The sequence below is a fragment of the Odocoileus virginianus genome, chromosome 4, assembly GCF_023699985.2.
Source record: "Odocoileus virginianus isolate 20LAN1187 ecotype Illinois chromosome 4, Ovbor_1.2, whole genome shotgun sequence".
Classification (NCBI taxonomy): domain Eukaryota; kingdom Metazoa; phylum Chordata; class Mammalia; order Artiodactyla; family Cervidae; genus Odocoileus; species Odocoileus virginianus.
The window spans coordinates 78142576-78162002 of record NC_069677.1 but is presented as its reverse complement, the minus strand read 5'-3'; the positions used below and the strand labels follow the sequence as shown (position 1 = coordinate 78162002).

The window sequence follows — 19427 nt, the reverse complement described above, 5'->3', positions numbered from 1 at the left end:
CTCAGTCAATCGGACCAGCAGAGCCCCAGCAGGGCTCTGACCAATGAAGCATCTATCCCCCTCCATCCTGCCCACCCTGTGAAGCAGCCTCTTTGCTGCCTTCTGACTCCTAAGACCTCAAAAGGCTTACAGTCCTAATTGTATCCATTCCCTTCTGTTCTGCAGAGACCAAAGGGAGGGTTCTTGGGGGTCTGAAAAACTAGGGAATGCACAGCTGTTGGTTCTTAACTAAATAGTCCATCCCAAGCAAGGCCATTCCTAAACCATTTCATGATTTTCTAGTGATGACAGGAGTGGTTCTCAGATTTGAGCATGCTCAGAACCCTGAGGAGGGCTTGTTAACACTCAGACCAGTAGCCACCTCCTTTCAGAGTGTGTTTCTGACATCAGCAGGTCTGGGTGGGGTCCCAGCTTTTCCCTAGCTTCCCCACATTCCTACCATTCCCCCCAACCCCCCCCTAGAAATTCCTGCGGACCCCTCCCTGAAGTACCCCACCCTCCATCCCTGGGTCATTTCTTGTACCCTCATCAGGCACAGCCGGGTCCACTGCCCCCTTCTTGGGAATCCCCCTGCTCCCATTGGGAAAAGACACCTCTTGCTTTTCCCTTCTTTGCCAACAGCCCCCTGTGCCAACCTTCAGTGCTGCCAGCGTCACACTCTCTTTTAATCACAATTCACTGCACGTGTCTCCTACCCATGGTGCCTGGTACAGAAGAGACGCCAGCTCCTGGTGGTTACATTTAATGCATCCATTCACTGAGCAAGTTATGGAATTTATGCTGTTTATATTGGGGAGCAATGAGAGGGACTGGAGGAAGCACACAGAGATGAAAGACTGTCTCCACCTCTGTAATGAAAGGGAAGTGAGGACACGTGACATTTTAAGTGAATCTGCAGGAAGCTGAAGGAAATGTTTTCAATCATTTTTCAACTGAGTCACTCGACATGCTGGCTTGATGCAGTGTTCCAAGTGTGGGACTCTGCAGTGGAGGCCTCGGGCTCCCCAGGCCAGCAGCTGGATGTTGACATCCAGGATGGTCCACTCACCCACCAGCAGAGAGCAGGGGGAGGGGAGCGTGCTGGAAACAGGACCTGGCCGGTGGTTTTCTGAACTGGAGATGCCGCTTCTAATCCATCACATCCACGCTGGTGGTGCTGTGAGCGTTTGCTCATCCCTGATTTTCCCATCTCTGTAAGGAGCAGAAACTCTGCCACAGGCAGCTTGCAGGCTGATTCCGGTGGACACGTGAAATACAGGCACTTGCGAACCACAGGAATAAATTGACACAGGCTCCTGTTGTCATGGAGATCAAAAGAGACAGTTTCTTAAAGGAAGTGGGGGTTGGGAGGGATTTGGAGGCTGGAGAAAGAGCTCCTGGAAAGATAAAAGAAGGCTGTTTAGGGAGACCACAGGAGAAAAAAAAAAAAAAACTGTCAAGGCTGGAAGGGGAGAGAGAGTGCCACAGAAGGCAGATAAATGAGACAAATGAAAAGAGGTCTGAATCGTTCCTGATGCAAAGGTGAAGGAAAGGAAGAGGAAAATTCAACACAGAAAAATAATGAGTTCTCACAAGAGAAACAGCAGTGGACAGCTAAAGCCTTCTTTGCGAATTTCAGTGCATTCGAAGGGATTTGAGAAAACATAAAACCAGAACACTCACACGTCAAAGCCATCTGTAAACAGCAGCATCTTCCTGCCTGCAAAGAGACTCAGATTCTTGAATTCTTGATTGTGGAGTGAAGGGAGCCCTCCTTCGCTTTAGGTTGTTTGTTTTTTCCAATCACTTATTTTCTAACGTCTTCCCTAATAGGCATTAAGAGGGCTGGTTGCCAGGAGAGGTTTGCTATAAATCCATTGGCCTGTCTTCAAGGATCCTTATTGTAAACTTGTATAACCCACTGGTTGGCTGACAAGTGAATAGACTTCTGGAATCCTTATTTTAAGCAGGAAACAAAAATTGACAACGTTTTCCAGATAAATTAGCTCTTCAGAAGCTATTTTCTTCCCTGATATGGCCTAGGAAATGACATGGACCCCTCCAAATCCTGCTCAGATGGTAAAGAATCTGCCGGTAATGCAGGAGACCCAGGTTCAATCCCTGGGTCAGGAAGATTCCCTGGAGAAGGAAAAGACAACCCACTCCAGTATTCTTGCCTGGAAAATTCCATGGACAGGGGAGCCTGGTGGGCTACAGTCCATGGAGTCACAAAGAGTGGGACATGACTGAGCAACTAACACTTCCACATTCCTTCAAATCTTGTCTGGATCTCCCATCTTGATGGATTGGCCACCGTGTAACATATCAGCATGGAAACCAGGTCTCAGCTTGCACCCATGTGTCCATATTGGGACACACTGCCTAAGAATTCCCTGTGAACTGACTGACCCAGGCCTTTGTTAAACAGCTGTGTCATGGGTCTGATGGCTAGGCAGCTCCTCTGCCTTTATACCCTCCTCATTCCTACCACTTACTTATATTCAGTAAGATGTAAACCTTCATCTCAGGTCATTCTTACCCATCACTTTTTTAGACCTCATAAATGCTCAGATGATCAAATCAGTCAATCCTAAAGGAAATCAACTCTGAATCTTCATTGGAAGGACTGATGCTGAGGCCGAAGTTTCAATACTTTGGCCAATTGATGGTGAAGAGCTGACTCATTGGAAAAGACCCTGATGCTGGGAAAGATTGAGAGCAGGAGGAGAAGGGGATGACAGAGGATGAGATGGTTGGATGGCATCAACGACTTGATGGCCATGAATTTGAGCAAGCTCTGGGAGACAGTGAAGGACAGGGAAACCTGGGGTGCTGCAGTCCACGGGGCTGCAAGGAGTCACATGACTGAGTGACTGAACAACAAGAAATGCTCAGAACCAGTCTCTTCTTTATCTACAATAACACTTTTTGAGAGTGGCCACTGAGCTGAAGTCCTGATGTGGCCAGGGCAGTGGATCAGATTTCAAATATTTTTTTAGGAATATTTGTGCTCTTGGTGCTTGCAGTCAAGTTCTCGGAATCCAGATATTTGATATGTTCAGGGTGACCATAAGAGGAGATGGAGGTGGTCAGTTCTTGCTGAGTTGATGGTTGTTGTTTAATCACTCAGTTGTGTCTGACTCTTGGCGACCCCATGGACTACAGCACGCCATAGCTTTGACTATAGGGACCTTTGTCGGCAAAGGAATGTCTCTGCTTTTTAATATGCTATCTAAGCTTTTCATAGATTTTTTTCCAAGGAGCAAGTGTCTTTTGATTTCAAGGCTGCAGTCACCATCTACAGTGATTGTGGAGCCCAAGAAAGTAAAATCTGTTACTATTTCCATTGTTTCCCCATCTGTTTGCCATGAAGTAATAGGACTAGATGCCATGATCTTAGTTTTTTGAATGTTGAGTTTTAAGCCAGCTTCTTCACTCTTTTCTTTCACTTTCATCAAGAGGCTCTTTATTTCCTCTTCACTTTCTGCCATAAGAGTGGTGTCATCTGCATATCTGAGATTGATTATTGATTTTTCTCCCAGCAATCTTGATTCCAGCTTGTGCTACATGCAGCTCAGCATTTCACATAATATACTCTGCATATCCATCTAGTCAAAACTGTGGCTTTTCCAGTAGTCATGTATGGATGTGAGAGTTGGACCATAAAGAAACCTGAGTGCTGACAAATTGATGCTTTTGAACTGTGGTGTTGAAAAGACTCTTGAAAGTCCCTTGGATTGCAAGGAGATCCAACCAGTCCATCCTAAAGGAAATCCTTTAGGAAGTCCTAATAATTCATTGGAAAGACTAATGCTGAGGTTCCAATACTTTGGCCACCAAAGTATTGGTGAAAAGCTGACTCATTGGGAAAAACCCTGTTGCTGGGAATGATTGAAGGCAGGAGGAGAAGGGGACAACAAGGATGAGATGGTTAGATGGCATCACCAACTCGATGGACCTGAGTCTGAGCAAACTCCAGGAGTTGGTGATGGGCAGGGAGGCCTGGTGTGCTGCAGTCCATGGAGTTGCAAAAAGTTGGACATGACTGAGTGACTGAACTGAACTCTGCTCTGCGTACAAGTTAAATAAGGAGGGTAACAATATACACCCTTGACTTTTCTCAATTTGGAACCAGTCTGTTGTTCCATGCCTGGTCCTAACAGTTGCTTCTTGACCTGCATGCAGGTTTCACAGGAGGCAGGTAAGATGTCTTATATTCCATCTGATAAGAATTTTCCACAGCTTGTTGTGATATACACAGTCAAAGGCTTTAGCATAGTCAGTGAAGCAGAAGGAGATGTTTTTCTGGAATTCTCTTCTTCTACCATCCAATGGATGTTGGCAATTTGATCTCTGATTCCTCTGCCTTTTCTAAATCCAACTTGAATATTTGTAAGTTCTCAGTTCACATACTGTTGAAGCCTAGCTTCGCAAATTTGAGAATTACTTTGATAGCATATGAAATGAATGCAATTTTGCAGTAGTTTGAACATTTTTGGCATTGTCCTTCTTTGGGATTGGAATGAAAACTGAACTTTTCTAGTCCTGTGGCCACCATTGAGTTTTCCAAATTTGCTAGCATATTGAGTACAGTACTTTTTTTTTCATTTATTTTTATTAGTTGGAGGCTAATTACTTTACAGTATTGCAGTGGTTTTTGCCATACATTGACATGAATCAGCCATGGATTTACTGAGTGCAGTACTTTAAAAGCATCATCTTTTAGGATTTGAAGTAGCTCATCTGGAATCCCATCTAGCTTTGTTCATAGTGATTTTTCCTAGGACCCACTTGACTTCTCACTCCATATACATACCTTCAAATGTATACCCTCAAATAACTCACCTGTATCTGTTCAACATATATCTCTTCAAAATCAGAATATCCAGAAACCTGGAGGGGAATTCTCTCCCTTGTTCTTTGTGATAAACACAATCCCTTAAGTTAGTTACCACATCTGAAAAAATAACAACAAATAATGCTATCTCATTAACAGTCAGTTGAAACACAATTCCTTGAAATAAGACACCCATCCACTTCTGGGACTTCAGTCCAATAAACAAGCTTAAACAGATGCACTGTATTCCAAAGGTTAATTTGTGGTAGGAAATAAGTTACAAAAAACAATATCCCCCACGATGGAAAAATGGTTCAATAAAACATGGCATATGATTTTTAAAGACCATAAACATGAAATATGATCATAATAGCATATTAAATGAAAAAAATCAGACACCAAACTCTGTAGAATATGAAGATGACCATGTGGGAAACAAAAACAGATTTCATCTTTACTTAGAGAGATAGGAATGTCATCAAAATTTGAATAGCAATTACATAGGAAGGTTGGCTATATACTTTTAGTATTATAAAAAATATTTTCTACAAAATATTTTGCAGAAGAACCTACTAAGCAGAACTAACCTTCCTACTGCTGCAGAATTAGCAGGACTAAAATGTATTTCTATGAAAAATGTAAAAAATATTATATTTATTCTGCTGAAAATATTTAAACTCAACCGGAACTAAACCTCTGCTTAAACTAGTCAGAGTGTGTTTTCACCCATGGAGAGAGAAAAAAGAAAGATATCTCTTTTATAATCTACCTGTGCAGCCAGATCACAGGTGTGATTAATCCCCCTAAATCCAAGAAGGAAAATGTCAGCCAGCAGGGCCCTCTGCTTATAGAAGATTCAGCTAAACTGGGTGCTCTGTGCAAACACTCTCTTGTGGGTATTTACCTCCTACCTGATCAGACTCCACAGCTCCTGTCCTGGGATCCAGACTGGGCATCTTAGGGAATCTTAAATTGTCACAGGGAGCCCATTGAAAAATTAGAATACTTTATAAATTTAAAAAAAAAATTCTTTACATTTGGGTGAGTGATGTATTTAACATGAAAAAACTATGTGAAATAGGAGGAATATCGTTGTTTTACATTTGATTTATCCATGTCTTTTGGAGGGAAATTAATTTTATTAATTGGTTAAATTGTTAACTGGTTAATTGGTTAAGCAATTGAGGTAAAACAAATTCCAGGTAATGGAAGGCTCAAAATCTGAAATCTTTAGATCTGATTTTTAGCAAAGCGAAAAGCAAGATGAAAAGTTGTGATTCACTGATGCAAAACAGGAAAGCACAGACAACCGCTTCTGATAAAAAAGGTGTGAGCTTTTACATCAAGGTCTGTAAGTTCCAACTTGACTGCAAAAGTGATGGTTTCTAGGGCTGTTTCTTTGATATCTATTTAGACTATGCAGACACATGAAACCCAATGGGCTGTTGAGAAAAGCAATGGGATCCAAGAAAACAATAAATGAGGAAACTTGCTTGGAAAAAAGATGGGATCTTACTGCTCTTGTGTAACTCAGACAGATTCTTAAAGACAGCCGAAGACATTCGTTCCATGAGGAAGCCGGCATAATGAGCAGTCCACAGACATTTGCTGAATTCGTGCTACTATCTGCTCTTGAACTTCTTCCCGTCGGTTGTCCAGGGCGATCCCCCAGCCCTGCCCCAGCCAGGGCAGATCCACCTTGTCTGTTCTCTACCTGCCATTCCTCACCCCTGTGCATTCCTCATCTCTCCCCACCGTCCATTCTTGCTTCTCTGTCTCTCTCTCACCCCACGCCCTCCCTCCCTTTCCAGAGCCCTGGCCATCCTTCCAGGCCTGCCTGCGGTCAGCATCTTCTGACTGCTTCAGACCACTCTCATTTCACCACTTTCTGGATGCCTGCTAGCCTCCTGTCCACTGCCACACACTTGGGCACTTCAGATTTCTCTCCAGCTTCCTAAGTGTTTATTTCCTCTCTCCAACAGGGTTGTAAACATTTTCAGGGCTGAGAAAGCTTTTCAGAGCCCTGAGAGATCCACAACTTGTACTCAAATACACATAGGTGCAAAGACACATTCACACGCATACACATACATGCTCCTACATATGCACACACAGACATAACACAAAGACACACACATACTCACACATACACCCATGTATCTGTTGATTGTCTGAAAACTTATAATATCTCTGTCACTATAGAGAATCACTTTGATGTTGTTCTTAAAACATACTTGAAAAAAGTCTGGATTCTTAAAAAAAAAAATAAATTCAACATAGCAGTGAAAACCGTTCTGTCTTCTACTAGACTGACCCCTTTATCCTTATCAGAGAGAAGCTAGCTCCAGCCTTTCTTTGCCCAGCTTAAATCACCATAAAATGATTCCAGAAGGACTCAGAAATGAAAGAAATGAAAGAGGTTTGCCTTCTTGCCAGGGGTGGACTCCCATTCACATTCAGCTTTCAACCTGGAAGCACCTTTATTCTGGAATATTCCATTAGAATGTAAGCTCCCTGCAGGCAGGGACCTTTTTAAAAAAGTCACTTCTGTTGGGACCATGTGGCAGAGTGGATCTCAGTCAATTTTTCTGGGTGAACACATGAACATCCGTCTCACCAGATGATGGTTGATGTAGGCTGAGGTACCGCAAACTCAATCTGTCTTTTGAAACTCCACCACCACCTAGAGCAGCCAGCGGCCCTGCAGCTTGACAGAGGAACTGGGAGCACAGGCTCTGCCATGGATTCCCTCCTGTCTCTCCTGTTTGTGTGGTCTCCTGTGACCATGAGGGTCCTGAGGTGCTGCGTCCCAGGCTGTGGGGAGGGCTGGGTGTACCCACGCAGGTGAAGGCAGACCACCTGGCCACAAGCATCCTCTAGGAATGAGTTTGCTGCTATAGCTGCTATTACTAATGTCACATCTGTATGATTTTCATGCTTATTCAATTTCATTTTTGGCTCCCTATGAGGTAGGCAGGCGCTGGTTTACCTCCTGTCCCACCTCAAGTGTTCTTTTTTTTTCTGTATAATTTTTTAAAATCAGAATAAAGTCGCTTTACAACGTCATGTTAGTTTCTACTGTAAAACAATGTGAGTCAGCTACACGTGTACATATATCTCCTCCTTCGTGAACCTCCCTCCCCCCCTTCCCAACCCTCTAGGTCATCACAGAGCGCAGAGCTGAGCTCCCTGCAATATACAACAGCTTTCCATTAGCTGTCTATTTTACACATGGTAGTGTATATATGTCAATGCTCCTGTCTCAATTCATCCTACCCGCTCATTCCCTCCTGTGTCTATATGTCCATTCTCTATGTCAGCATCTCTATCCTGCTCTGCAAATAGATTCGTCTGTACCATTTTTTTTTTTAAGATTCCACATATATGCGTTAATATATGGTATTTGTTCTTCTCTTTCCTGCTCAGGCTCCCAAGAAACATTTGCAAAACGGGATTATCCGTGGCTACCAGATTGGTTACCGCGAGTATAGCACCGGAGGCAACTTCCAGTTCAACATCATCAGTATCGACACCACAGGGGACAGTGAGATTTACACCCTGGACAACCTCAACAAGTTCACCCAGTACGGCCTGGTGGTGCAGGCCTGCAACCGGGCCGGGACGGGGCCTTCTTCTCAGGAAATCATCACCACCACCCTCGAGGACGGTAGGTGCCTGGCCCCCTGCGGGCTGTGCAGGGGTGATGTCAGCCTAGCCGGCTGGGACCGGGGCTTTCTTCCAGCGGTGCGGAGCATGTCCTAATTAACTCGCCTGGATTCGGCGCCCTGGACACATCCTGATGGAAAAGCCAAACCCGCTCCCTTTTCAGCATCTTTCTCCTGCATTTCAAGCCCAAGAGGTGGGCTTCTCCCAAGTGAATTCAAACCTTCCCCTGTGACTGCAGCAGTCTGGGCACAATGTAGAAATCCGATTTTCTAAAAATGTCTCATAAGTCAATGTTAAGGAGGGCCCCCCCCCCTTTTTTTCTTTCTTTCTTCTTTTTTAATCATTGTTTTTTATTTTCAAGCATTCTAAGACCAGAGAACAGACATGAGCAGGCTTCCTGGATCTAATCTCACGGTGACCGCGCGCCCCCTAGCGGCCATAAGTAATTAATGTACCCTCCCATGTTGACCGCCTAAAAGCTCACATTCTCCGGCAGTGCATGAAAATCAGGGTGAACCCTGATGTCTAGAAGCATCATCGTTTAGGTACAGAGGCCAAACACAGAGTTAGCTGCAGCAGGAGGTGGCAGATTTTCCTGCAAAAGGCTTGCATGGCAGCTACCTCTTGTGCTTTGAGAATACACATGGTAATTTGCATCTATAATTTCTGACCTAAAGAACTGGGGAGGGGGGGGGGGGGAATCCCAACCATTTTTATAGGGAGAGCTAGTAAATGGAAATCCAGGATTTTCTTTCCATATTCATAGTCCTTGCAGTTGTGGTTAGATAGGCCTCTGGGTTTTCACTTTGATGTTTATTTTTCATTGATGTTTGTGATTCATTTTCCCCCTTTCCCAAGTCATGATGTTTAAGGTTTGCGTAAACTCAATGTGAAATATCTTTCTAGCTTCTATCCTAGTCCATTTTTTCTTTCCTCTGATGGATGGTCTAGGATTGAAAGGGGCACTGCTGGAGTTGGAGCAGTAAGTACGACATGTCTGCTTGTGAGCTTTCAATTTACACTCCAGATACTACTCAACACCAGGGGACTTAGTGTATTGTTCTTGTTGTTCAGTTGCTAAGTCTTGTCCAACTCCTTGCCACCCCATGGACTGTAGCTCCTCTATCCTCAACTATCCCTGTATCCTCAACTATCCCCTGGAGTCTGCTCAAATTCATGTCCTTTGAGTCGGTGATGCCATCTAACCACCTTATCTTCACAATAGTTTGCAAGAATGATGGGGAAATAAGCCAGACCAGTAATGGTCTTTAATTCATACAATAGGGTCAGAAGTGTTCTCAACTCTCTAAGCTGGGGGCGAGCTGCTTAAAAGTGAAGCAGTTATTCTGCAAAGAGAGACACTGGAATTCATATGAAGTCACTGTATTTTTACCGAGTTATCCTATTTGTACAGAAAAGTGGTACTCATTTTTCCCCTTAATTTGGGGGATTGAGTGCAATTTTTTTCTTTTGCTTGCACTTTTGAAATATTAAACTCATGTTGCTTATTCAGTATTGGTTTGCTAATTAAACCACCAACAGTTTTTACGGAGTCTAATTATCTCATTTCAGTGCCCAGTTACCCCCCGGAAAATGTCCAAGCCATAGCAACTTCACCAGAAAGCATATCAATATCCTGGTCCACACTTTCCAAGGAAGCCTTGAACGGAATTCTCCAGGGGTTCAGAGTCATTTACTGGGCCAACCTCATGGACGGAGGTAAGAGGATTAACTGGCGGGCGATGGAATTTGTACATGCCCCCTCCTGCCCTGGGATTCAGTACAGGCTGGGCACTTCTTCATCGCTGGGTACTTTCCTCCTTCCTCACACTGTTCTGTTCTTGTCTCATATCTGACATTTTAACAGGTGTGCATAGCTGTTTAAAACATTGGTGCTGGTGTTTTAGTCCCTAAATCATGTCTGGGTCTTTTTTACGACCTCATGGACTGTAGCCCGCCAGGCTTCTCTGTCCATGGGATTTTCCAGGCAAGAATACTGGAGCTGGTAGCCATTCCCTTCTGCAGATGATCTCCTCGACCCAGGTATCGAGCCCGTGTCTCCGGCGTTGCAGGCAGATTCTTTACAGCTGAGCCACCCAGGAAGCTGTTTTTAAAACAGCATATACTTTCCAAATTTGAAGGATAGGAGGGGGTGGCTGGCACTTGGGATATCTAGGAATAGATGTGTTTTCCTAATTATGAGTATCTATGTCAAGCCTCTGCAGGCAGCACCGAAACCTTGATCCGTATCTAGAAAGTTCTGCGTGACGTGTGTCCTAAAAGACTGACCCCTCCCTGTTCCTGACAGAGCTCAGCAGAGAAAGTACTTGAGCTCCTGCGGTTGAACTGGAAGGGGTTCAGGAAGAATACTGGAACCAGAGGGTATTATTATCCCTGCGAGGAGACATTTTATCCCAAACCCTCCATTCTGGGGCTCCTTTCTCTTTTTTTCCCCTCCTCTATCCTCTCTTTCTTCATTCTCCTTGTTTCTTTCTTTCTTTATTCTTTCTTTGCTTTCAAGTTGTGGGACAAAATTCTCCTGTCTAGGGGCAGGATGTAGGACAAGAGATGGTCAGCTGGGAGGATAGCAAGACTGGGGCTCCAAGCGTCTCAGGCAGAACACAGCTCTGTCTCCACTTGCAGAGGGTAGGTGCCTTGAGCCAGGCTGAGCCCCACTCCAGGAGCAGGACAGGCTCACCCTAGACTGCAACCCCTAACAGGAAAGGCCCTGCTCTCCGCTTTGGACCAAGGCTGGGGCCTCCCATGCCTGCTCCCTTCCCCAGGCCCTGTTTCCAGCCTCCTCTCATCGCCCCGAGCTCTCAGGGTGCCTCCCCCCCCCCTTATCTGGGGCTTCTTTCAGCCCTTCTGCTAGTCCCAGTCGAGGTCCCCGGAGCACCTCCCGCCTCTGCTCAGGCCCGCCCGGGTCTGCTCTAACAACCAGGCCACTGTCTTCACCGAGGTAAACAGAACACGCGGGGCCTCAGAGGCTGCAGGGATCTACTCTTGTGCTCAGTAGCTCAGTCATGTCCGACTCTTTGTGACCCCATGGACTGTAGCCCGCAGGCTCCTCTCTCCATAGCGTTTCCCAGGCAGGAATCCTGGAGCAGGTTGCCATGGTGCGAGAATGAAGGATGGAAGACACCTCAGCAAAGGCAGCCTAATTAATGTGCTAAGTACACAGCTGGGTCCGAGGCTGGCTGAGCCCTTTATGTCTGTAACCAGACTTGCATCTCAGAGCTGAGGATCAGCCCCAGTTCCTCCTGATGTCCAGGGTAGCACTTTGCACAGCGCCAGCAGGGGGAGACATTGATTCACCTTCTGAGCATCTCAGCGCGAAGCTCTTGCCGGATGCTGAGGATGCAGCTCCTCTCAGATGGATGCTCTAGTCTAGTGAAACGGGGAGGATGCGCTGAAATAAAGAACCACAAGCCCAGTAATGCACAGCCAGCCCCACCGAGGGACAGAATTAAACAGATGACTCACTTCACCTCATCCCCCAAAAAGAGCTTTAAAAATTCGCATGGATGTCAAGTATGTTGTTGTTTAGTTGCTCAGCTGTGTCCAACTCATTATGACACCATGGACTGTAGCTCCTCTGTCCATGGGATTCTCCAGACAAGAATCCTGGAGTGGGTTACCATTTCCTTCTTGAGGGTATCTTCCTGACCCAGGGATCAAACCCATGTCTCCTGAATTGGCAGATGAATTCTTTACCATCTGCTCCACCAGGGAGGCCCCGGATGTAAAGTACAGAGCAAAAAAATATTGCAAATTATCTATTTTACTGACATAGTACCATAATATATCATTTCTTGTTCTGATTCTAATCCTCATGTTGAGTCAGATTAAATTAAACACCCTAACCGACAAACCTGAAGTTAGGATTATACTAAGATTGTTCCTTTTTTGTTCTTTTTAGAAATATTTCCATAATCCAGTGGTGACTATTCATCATATTTTCACATTTCACTCATATTTGCTAATAGTGCCTATTACATCTTAGGTCTGTGATGGATGATGTGGTTAATACGGTCTAGTCAACTTTATATTTTACAGCTTTAAAAACTTGAATATTTAAAAATTAAAGACTGAATAAAGAATGCTTGGAAACACGTGTAGTTTCTAAAGACACTTCTACTCCCTGTATGAAGACCAAGGTGATGTGGTTTAGTGCCTAATGTACAAGTTCTATTCTTAATCTCCAAAAGAAAAAAACTCTCAGAAATGTAAGCCTGCTATGAGCAGCGACATTTTATCTGATACCCCTGAGAGCTAACATTTGGGAATTAGCAGGGAATGTCATAGAATTCATGGATTCTTCTGCACGAATTCCTCAGACTGTGGCTCTGAGGTACCCACAGACACGGAACACATCGTGTTTGTGTAAAGGTTATACCTGCTAAGCTTGAGAACACACCACACACATACTCACACACTCAGGCAAGCTGAGAAGGACATTGTTACTACCCCCGTGGTTCATATTTTCCCCAAATACTTTCAAAAATAGGCATAAAACATTTTTTTTCTTGCTAATATGACTAGATAAAACAAAAATGGTTAATTCACTTGTTAGGGCAGTTAAATATACAATATGTCCATGAAAGTTCTGCGTATTTTATTATCTGAAAGTCAAAGAATTTTAAAGACAGAAGCAGCTTCTCTGAGATTACTGGGAAACCAGCCCTATTTCGTCTGAATCCAACTACTTTTCAACCCTCCTCTCTTTCTTCCAGACAAAAAAGACAGATTCTGAGTCAAGCAACACTTAGGTGCCAAACTGGGCTCTTGGTGTGACGCTGGCAAGTCAGGGAGATGGGTGGGGGGAGTCAGTTCCACCCGTTTTGGTTCCTTCCTAAAAACCCTTTAAGAATGAGGGAGGGTATAAATAAATACATAAAAATTATTTTCTGTTAAAACATAAAGTTTAAAAAAACTTTTATACTGTAAATAGTATGGTCTCTGAATTTCTTTCTGTATTCATTTTATATTGTTTTACTCATGATTTCAACTGAACACTCTTCTTGCCATAAATTTTTAAAATTTATTTTATTGAAGTATAGTTGATGTACAATGTTGTGTTAATCTCCATTGTACAGTCCCATATATATATATTTTTAAATTACTCCACTGGGACTGTGAAAAGTAAATGACAGAAATTGATGTTTAAGCCATGAAGAAGACTGGGAGCTTAAATGAACAACAAATGAAGCACGCTCTTTGCATTTGACTTTTTTCATGATTCTCCTTTTAATTTCTTCCACATGGGCTGATCAGGAAAGTACCCTTGAAACAGAGGGAATGAGGTGTTTCTATTGTTGATTCAGGGGCTCTGGGGATTTTTAAAAATGCTTGGGGGTAATTTTAAATAGGGGTTTGGACTGTAGGCCTGTTCACGGTTCGTGATAAATTCACTCACCCAAATAATGTGGACCCCAGGATGAGTCAACATCCAAATACTAACCCCAATTAGTGTGGTGATTCATGATCTGGTGTATTAAAAAGATCAGGGTACCCCACTGTGTCCTTCTCTTCTCAACTCTTCTCTTCTGCATCACTGTTTCTCACCCAGAAACAGCCAGCCCCTTCGGCATGCCTTCCCTGGGCTATAATTAGAGATAGTATTTCCCCTGTGACGTAGAGACCCTGGGCCCTTCTTAAATATAAAAACAAAAAAACAAAACCAGAAGTCATAAGATGTAGTATAGTTCTCATAACTAGCTTCGGCACACAGCCCCCAGGAGCCCCTTTCCTGAGTTGCATTATGTTTTCCCTGACTGTGTGAGTGTGTGTGTATAATCTTTGTTGTTGTTCAGCCACTCAGTCATGTCCAACTCTTTGCAAACCCATGGACTACAGCACGCCAGGCTTTTCTGTCCATCACCGTCTCCCGGAGCTTGCTCAAACTCATGTCCATCGAGTCAGTGATGCCATCCAACCATCTCATCCTCTGTTGTCCCCTTCTCCTCCTACCTTCAATCTTTCCCACCATCAGGGTCTTTTCTTATGAGTCAGCTCTTCACATCAGGTGATCAAAGTATTGGAGCTTCAGTTTCAGCATCAGTACTTACAGTGAATATTCAGTACTGATTTCCTTTAGGATGGATTGGTTGGATCTCCTTGCAGTCCAAGGGACTCTCAAGAGTCTTCTCCAACACCACAGTTCAAAAGCATCAATTCTTCGGCGCTCAGCCTTCTTTATGGTCCAACTCTTACATCCATAATGACTACTGGAAAAACCATAGCTTTGACTATACAGACCTTTGTCAGCAAAGTAATGTCTCTGTCTTTTAATATGCTGTCTAGGTTTGTCATTGGAGAAAGAAATGGCAACCCATTCCAGTACTCTTGCCTGGAAAATCCCATGGACAGAGGAGCCTGGTAGGCTGCAGTCCATGGGGTCACAAAGAGTTGGACATGACTGAGCGACTTCACTCACTTTAGGCTTGTCATAGCTTTTCTTCCAAGGAGCAAGGGTCTTTTAATTTTGTGACTGAAGTCACCAGTGATTTTGGAGCCCATGGAAATGAAGTCTGTCACTGTTTCCATTGTTTCCCCATCTATTTGCCATGAAGTGGTGGGTTCAGATGCTATGATCTTAGTTTTCTAAATGTTGAGTTTTAAGCCAGGTTTTTCACTCTGCTCGTTCACCTTCATCAAGAGGCTCTTTAGTTCACCTTCGCTTTCTGCCATGACGGTAGTGTCATCTGCATATCTGAGGTTACTGAAGTTTCTCCCGGCAATCTTGATTCCAACTTGTCCTTCATCCAGCCTGTCATTTCACATGATGTCCTCTACATATAGGTTAAATAAGCAAGGTGACAAAGACAGCTGTGACATACTCATTTCCCAATTTGGAACCAGTCTGTTTTTCCACATCTGGTTCTAACTGTTGCTTCTTGACCTGCATACTAGTTTCTCAGGAGGCAGGTTAGATGGTCTGGTATTCCCATCTCTTTAATAATTTTCCACAGTTTGTTGTGATCCATGCAGTCAAAGGCTTTAACATAGTCAGTGAAGCGGAAGTAGATGTTTTTCTGGAATTATCTTGCTTTTTTTACTATCCAGTGGATGTTGGCAATTTGATGTCTGGTTCCTCTGCCTTTTCTCAATCCAGCTTGAACATCTGGAAGTTCTTGGTTCATATACTATTGAAGCCTGGGTTGGAGAATTTTGAACATTACTTTGGTAACATGTGAAATGAGTGCAATTGTGTGGTAATTTGAACATTCTTTGACAATGCCCTTCTTTGGCATAATCTTTGTCACATGGAAAAGTTCCTAAATCTGAAAAGATCTTGATGGGAACTATACTTGCATTTTTTTCATTAGCATTTGACTTTTTTATGCTACTCCCATTGATCTATATTATCTATGTTCAGGAAAATGAAAATTATAAATGAATAATGTAATGGAAAGAGGTCTGATGGCCACCTAGGAAAGACTGTTCTTTCACAGGAAAGAATTTCTAACCCATCTGAGGGTAATGATTGTCAACTTCCCAAGTGCACAAGGACCACTTGGGAGCAAACATTTTTCTCATTTTCACTAGCCGTCTGCTGCGACTTCTAAATTGTGGCCCTTGAAAGTCTGCCGCTGGCTGGTTGCCCCCAGGAGACACTGGACCTCAGGCATCTTTGGGGGGCTGCATCCTTGTCCTGCTCTCCCCCCAGCAAAGCATCCTGCCTCCAGAACTTGCCCATGAGCTGCCCATGGTGGAAACAGGCCTTGGGCTCCTGTTGGGTCCGGGGCCATGCCTGAGACCCACTGTTTCTCCCCTCCCCTCCCAACCATCATCAAACACAGGGGTCCCTGGCATGGGGGTGACAAACTTCAACTACCCCTGCTTTATTTGAAATTCAGCTTTCCTACTTTGTCCAGATCAGCCCTGATATCACCTTTTGATGACAAAAGGTCAAAACAGACATTCGTAGTCTCTGTAACTCCAAAATAACTGACCACTAATCTCCGAACGTCCATGCAACATGCTAGGAGGACAAGAGAGACGAGCAAAGAGCAAGAAGGGAAAACCAGGCTGGCAGAAACCCAGCTGCTCCAGCCAACATGCATCCACCCAGCGTCCTCAGGAGTAGCTGAGAGTGTGGACCGCGGGCACGTGGCCAAAGCTTGCAGTGCCACAGCCCACGCTCTCAGCCTTTGTGCTCAGATTCGTGGCCTGGCGAAGACATTGAGCCTCTCTCTGCCTCAGTTTCCCCTCCTGTGAAAGGAATGGCCAGTGGAAACAAAAGGATAGTCGTGTTGAGTGAGTGAGTTAGCATGGGAACCCAGCACAGGGTCCCTTAGGACCATCATGGTGCGTCAGCTGTGTTTCCTGAGGCCGGAGAAAGCGAGAGACACCTCGGGACACCTTGTCGTGAGCGTCGTGTGCAGAGATGAGCAGACACCACGGAGGTCTCCTTCCTGGCCCATCTCCCACCCCCGTTCTCAGTAACCCAGCCCGCCAGGCACAGGGATTGGGCTGCACCAAACATTCTGCAAATGACCACTTGCCCTAAAGGTGGGCAGCTCTTTGGCCCCTCTCTCCTCTGGCTCTTCTGCCAATGGCTCATTTCTAAATCCAGAGCACCCCTGCGGGTATTTCACAAGGCCCTGTGAGTTTTCTCAAGCTGCCATGTGTCATGGGCTTCAGACGGGGCCAGCGTAAAGTTGCATCTTTGCATGTCATTATCTGATCCCGCTGCAGAACACAAAGCATTTTTAGCTGACGACGCGTTCCTGACACGTCAGTCTGTCACGGGGGCAAGGGGTTCACTCCAGGTGACAGGAGGGGTGTGCTGGGCCACCGCAGTTTAAGTTAGGTGCTAGAGAGCACATGTTCCTTAAAGGGGTCTGCTTATTTTAACCAGAAAACAAAGCTCGACTTGTAGAAGCTTCTTAGTGAGCAGTTAGAAGTATCTCTGTGCAGTGAGCCTTTGTGGTCCTGGCTTCCTGGGGCCAGGGTGCAGGGAATCTGCTGGGTTACTCCTGCTTGGGGACAGTTCCAGAGGGGCCTGTTGGCATTGGGTTTATAACACTTAACTGGACTGAACTGCTGTTTTCCAGACTTCTTTTCTTCCTGGCATTCTGTGGCAATTTGGTGCAAATAATGTTTTTCAAGAGACTGCAAAGGATCAGCGTCTCACGAAGGCTGTGCCCACACCCCTGGGTGATTTCAGGGCCGTGATTGATGGGGGCCCAGCACTGGGCCACAGTAAGAACATGCCAACAGCCGTGGTAACACGCTCGTGTTTTCTTGTCCTCCAGAGCTGGGCGAGATTAAAAACGTCACCACCACGCAGCCCTCCCTCGAGCTGGATGGGCTGGAGAAATACACCAACTACAGCATCCAGGTGCTGGCCTTTACCCGGGCTGGAGACGGCGTCCGGAGCGAGCAGATCTTCACCCGGACCAAAGAGGATGGTGAGCAAGGGGGCAGGTCATGGGGGTGCTCAGGTCCCGTCTGAACCTCCAGGGGACACACAGGAGGTTCCTGCCACGTGGCAGCATTCCCAGGAAGGAGCCATTGTCGGAAAGGCTGGGTCAGAGGGTTCATTCACCCACTGATTCCTGACTTGGCTCCTTGAAAACTTTTTGCTGCCCTCCTAAAATATTCCAGCATGATTCAGACCACACTTCCTGTGTCCCCTTGTTTGATTTATCCATTGTTTCTCTTCCCCTGGCTCCTGTCCATGGGGTCGCAAAGAGTCCAACACGACTGAGTGACTTCACTTTCACTTGTTTCACTTTCTCTCTTCCCCTATAATTTTTCATTCTTTTCTGGGGAGCCACGTGCGAAGTCGTTTCAGTTGTGTCCAACTCTGTGCAACCCCATGGGCTGTAGCCTGCCAGGCTCCGCTGTCTGTGGGTTTCTCCAGGCAAGAACACTGGAGTGGGTTGCCATGCCCTGCTCCAGGAGATCTTCTCAGCCCAGGGATCAGACCCACGTCTCTTACATCTCCTGCATTGGCAGGCAGAGTCTTTACCACTGGAACCACCTGGGATGCCCTTGGGGGACCACATATTATTTTAAAGAAAAGTGCGTCTTATCTCAGGGCTGTAATGCAGGCCACCCCTGTCATTTACTCCATTGAATCATTTCAGTGACTCTTCAGCTATTAGTGTAAGCTCTGACCAATTCCATCTCTCCACTTAAAAATTATGTAATAATCTACATCATCCTATGCTTTGCCAACTTTGGAGTGACATTAGAATAAGCCCTCAATTTGAGAATTTCATGTTAATATTTTTAAATTTCTTACAAGGGTTTTGGGGGCTTCCCTCATAGCTCAATTGGTAAAGAATCTGCCTGCAATGCAGGAGACCCCAGGTTGATTCCTGGGTCGGGAAGATCCACTGGAGAAGGGAAAGGCTACCTACTCCAGTATTCTGGCTGGAGAATTCCATGGCCTGTATAGTCCATGGGGTCGCAGAGTTGGACACGACTAAGCAACTTTCACTTTCACAAGGGTTTATGATGATTTCGTAAAATTTTAATTATAGCACATTTCTCAGATCACTAATCTTACTGTTCCATGCAGTTTGGACTTGGTTATATGGCTGTTCCCCAATCCTACAAAACCTGTATGATGAATCATTTTTTATATTAAGGGAAAGCCTGGGGTGCCTTATCCAAGATGTATTGAAGAATAATTTGACTTCTGATACGTATTATAGCTGAAGAAGGAAATAGCAACCCATTCCAGTATGCTTCCCTAGGAAATCCCATGGACAAAGGAGCCTGGTGGGCTCCCGTCCATGGAGGTCACAAAGAGTCAGACATTACTGAGCGATGAAACATGAGCAAACATATTATAGCAATAGTGAAAAGCGATGAAACATGAGCAAACATATTATAGCAATAGTGAAAAAGCAGTTTCCACCTTAATAAAGGAGGGGCAACTGATGTCAAATTGATTCCTGTGTGGAATTTTCCAGATTGGAGTTCAGAA

General features: G+C 44.9%; 1 protein-coding gene across 1 annotated transcript in view; it reads left to right on the top strand.

The window, feature by feature from the left end:
* DSCAM (DS cell adhesion molecule) overlaps positions 1–19427 on the top strand; it is an 808668-nt gene that overhangs the window by 683540 nt on the left and 105701 nt on the right. Inside the window, exons 17-19 of the mRNA XM_070466795.1 lie at positions 8243–8483; positions 10055–10201; positions 17743–17898. Of these exons, the coding sequence (XP_070322896.1) occupies positions 8243–8483; positions 10055–10201; positions 17743–17898 (544 nt within the window). The remainder of the gene's footprint in view (positions 1–8242; positions 8484–10054; positions 10202–17742; positions 17899–19427) is intronic.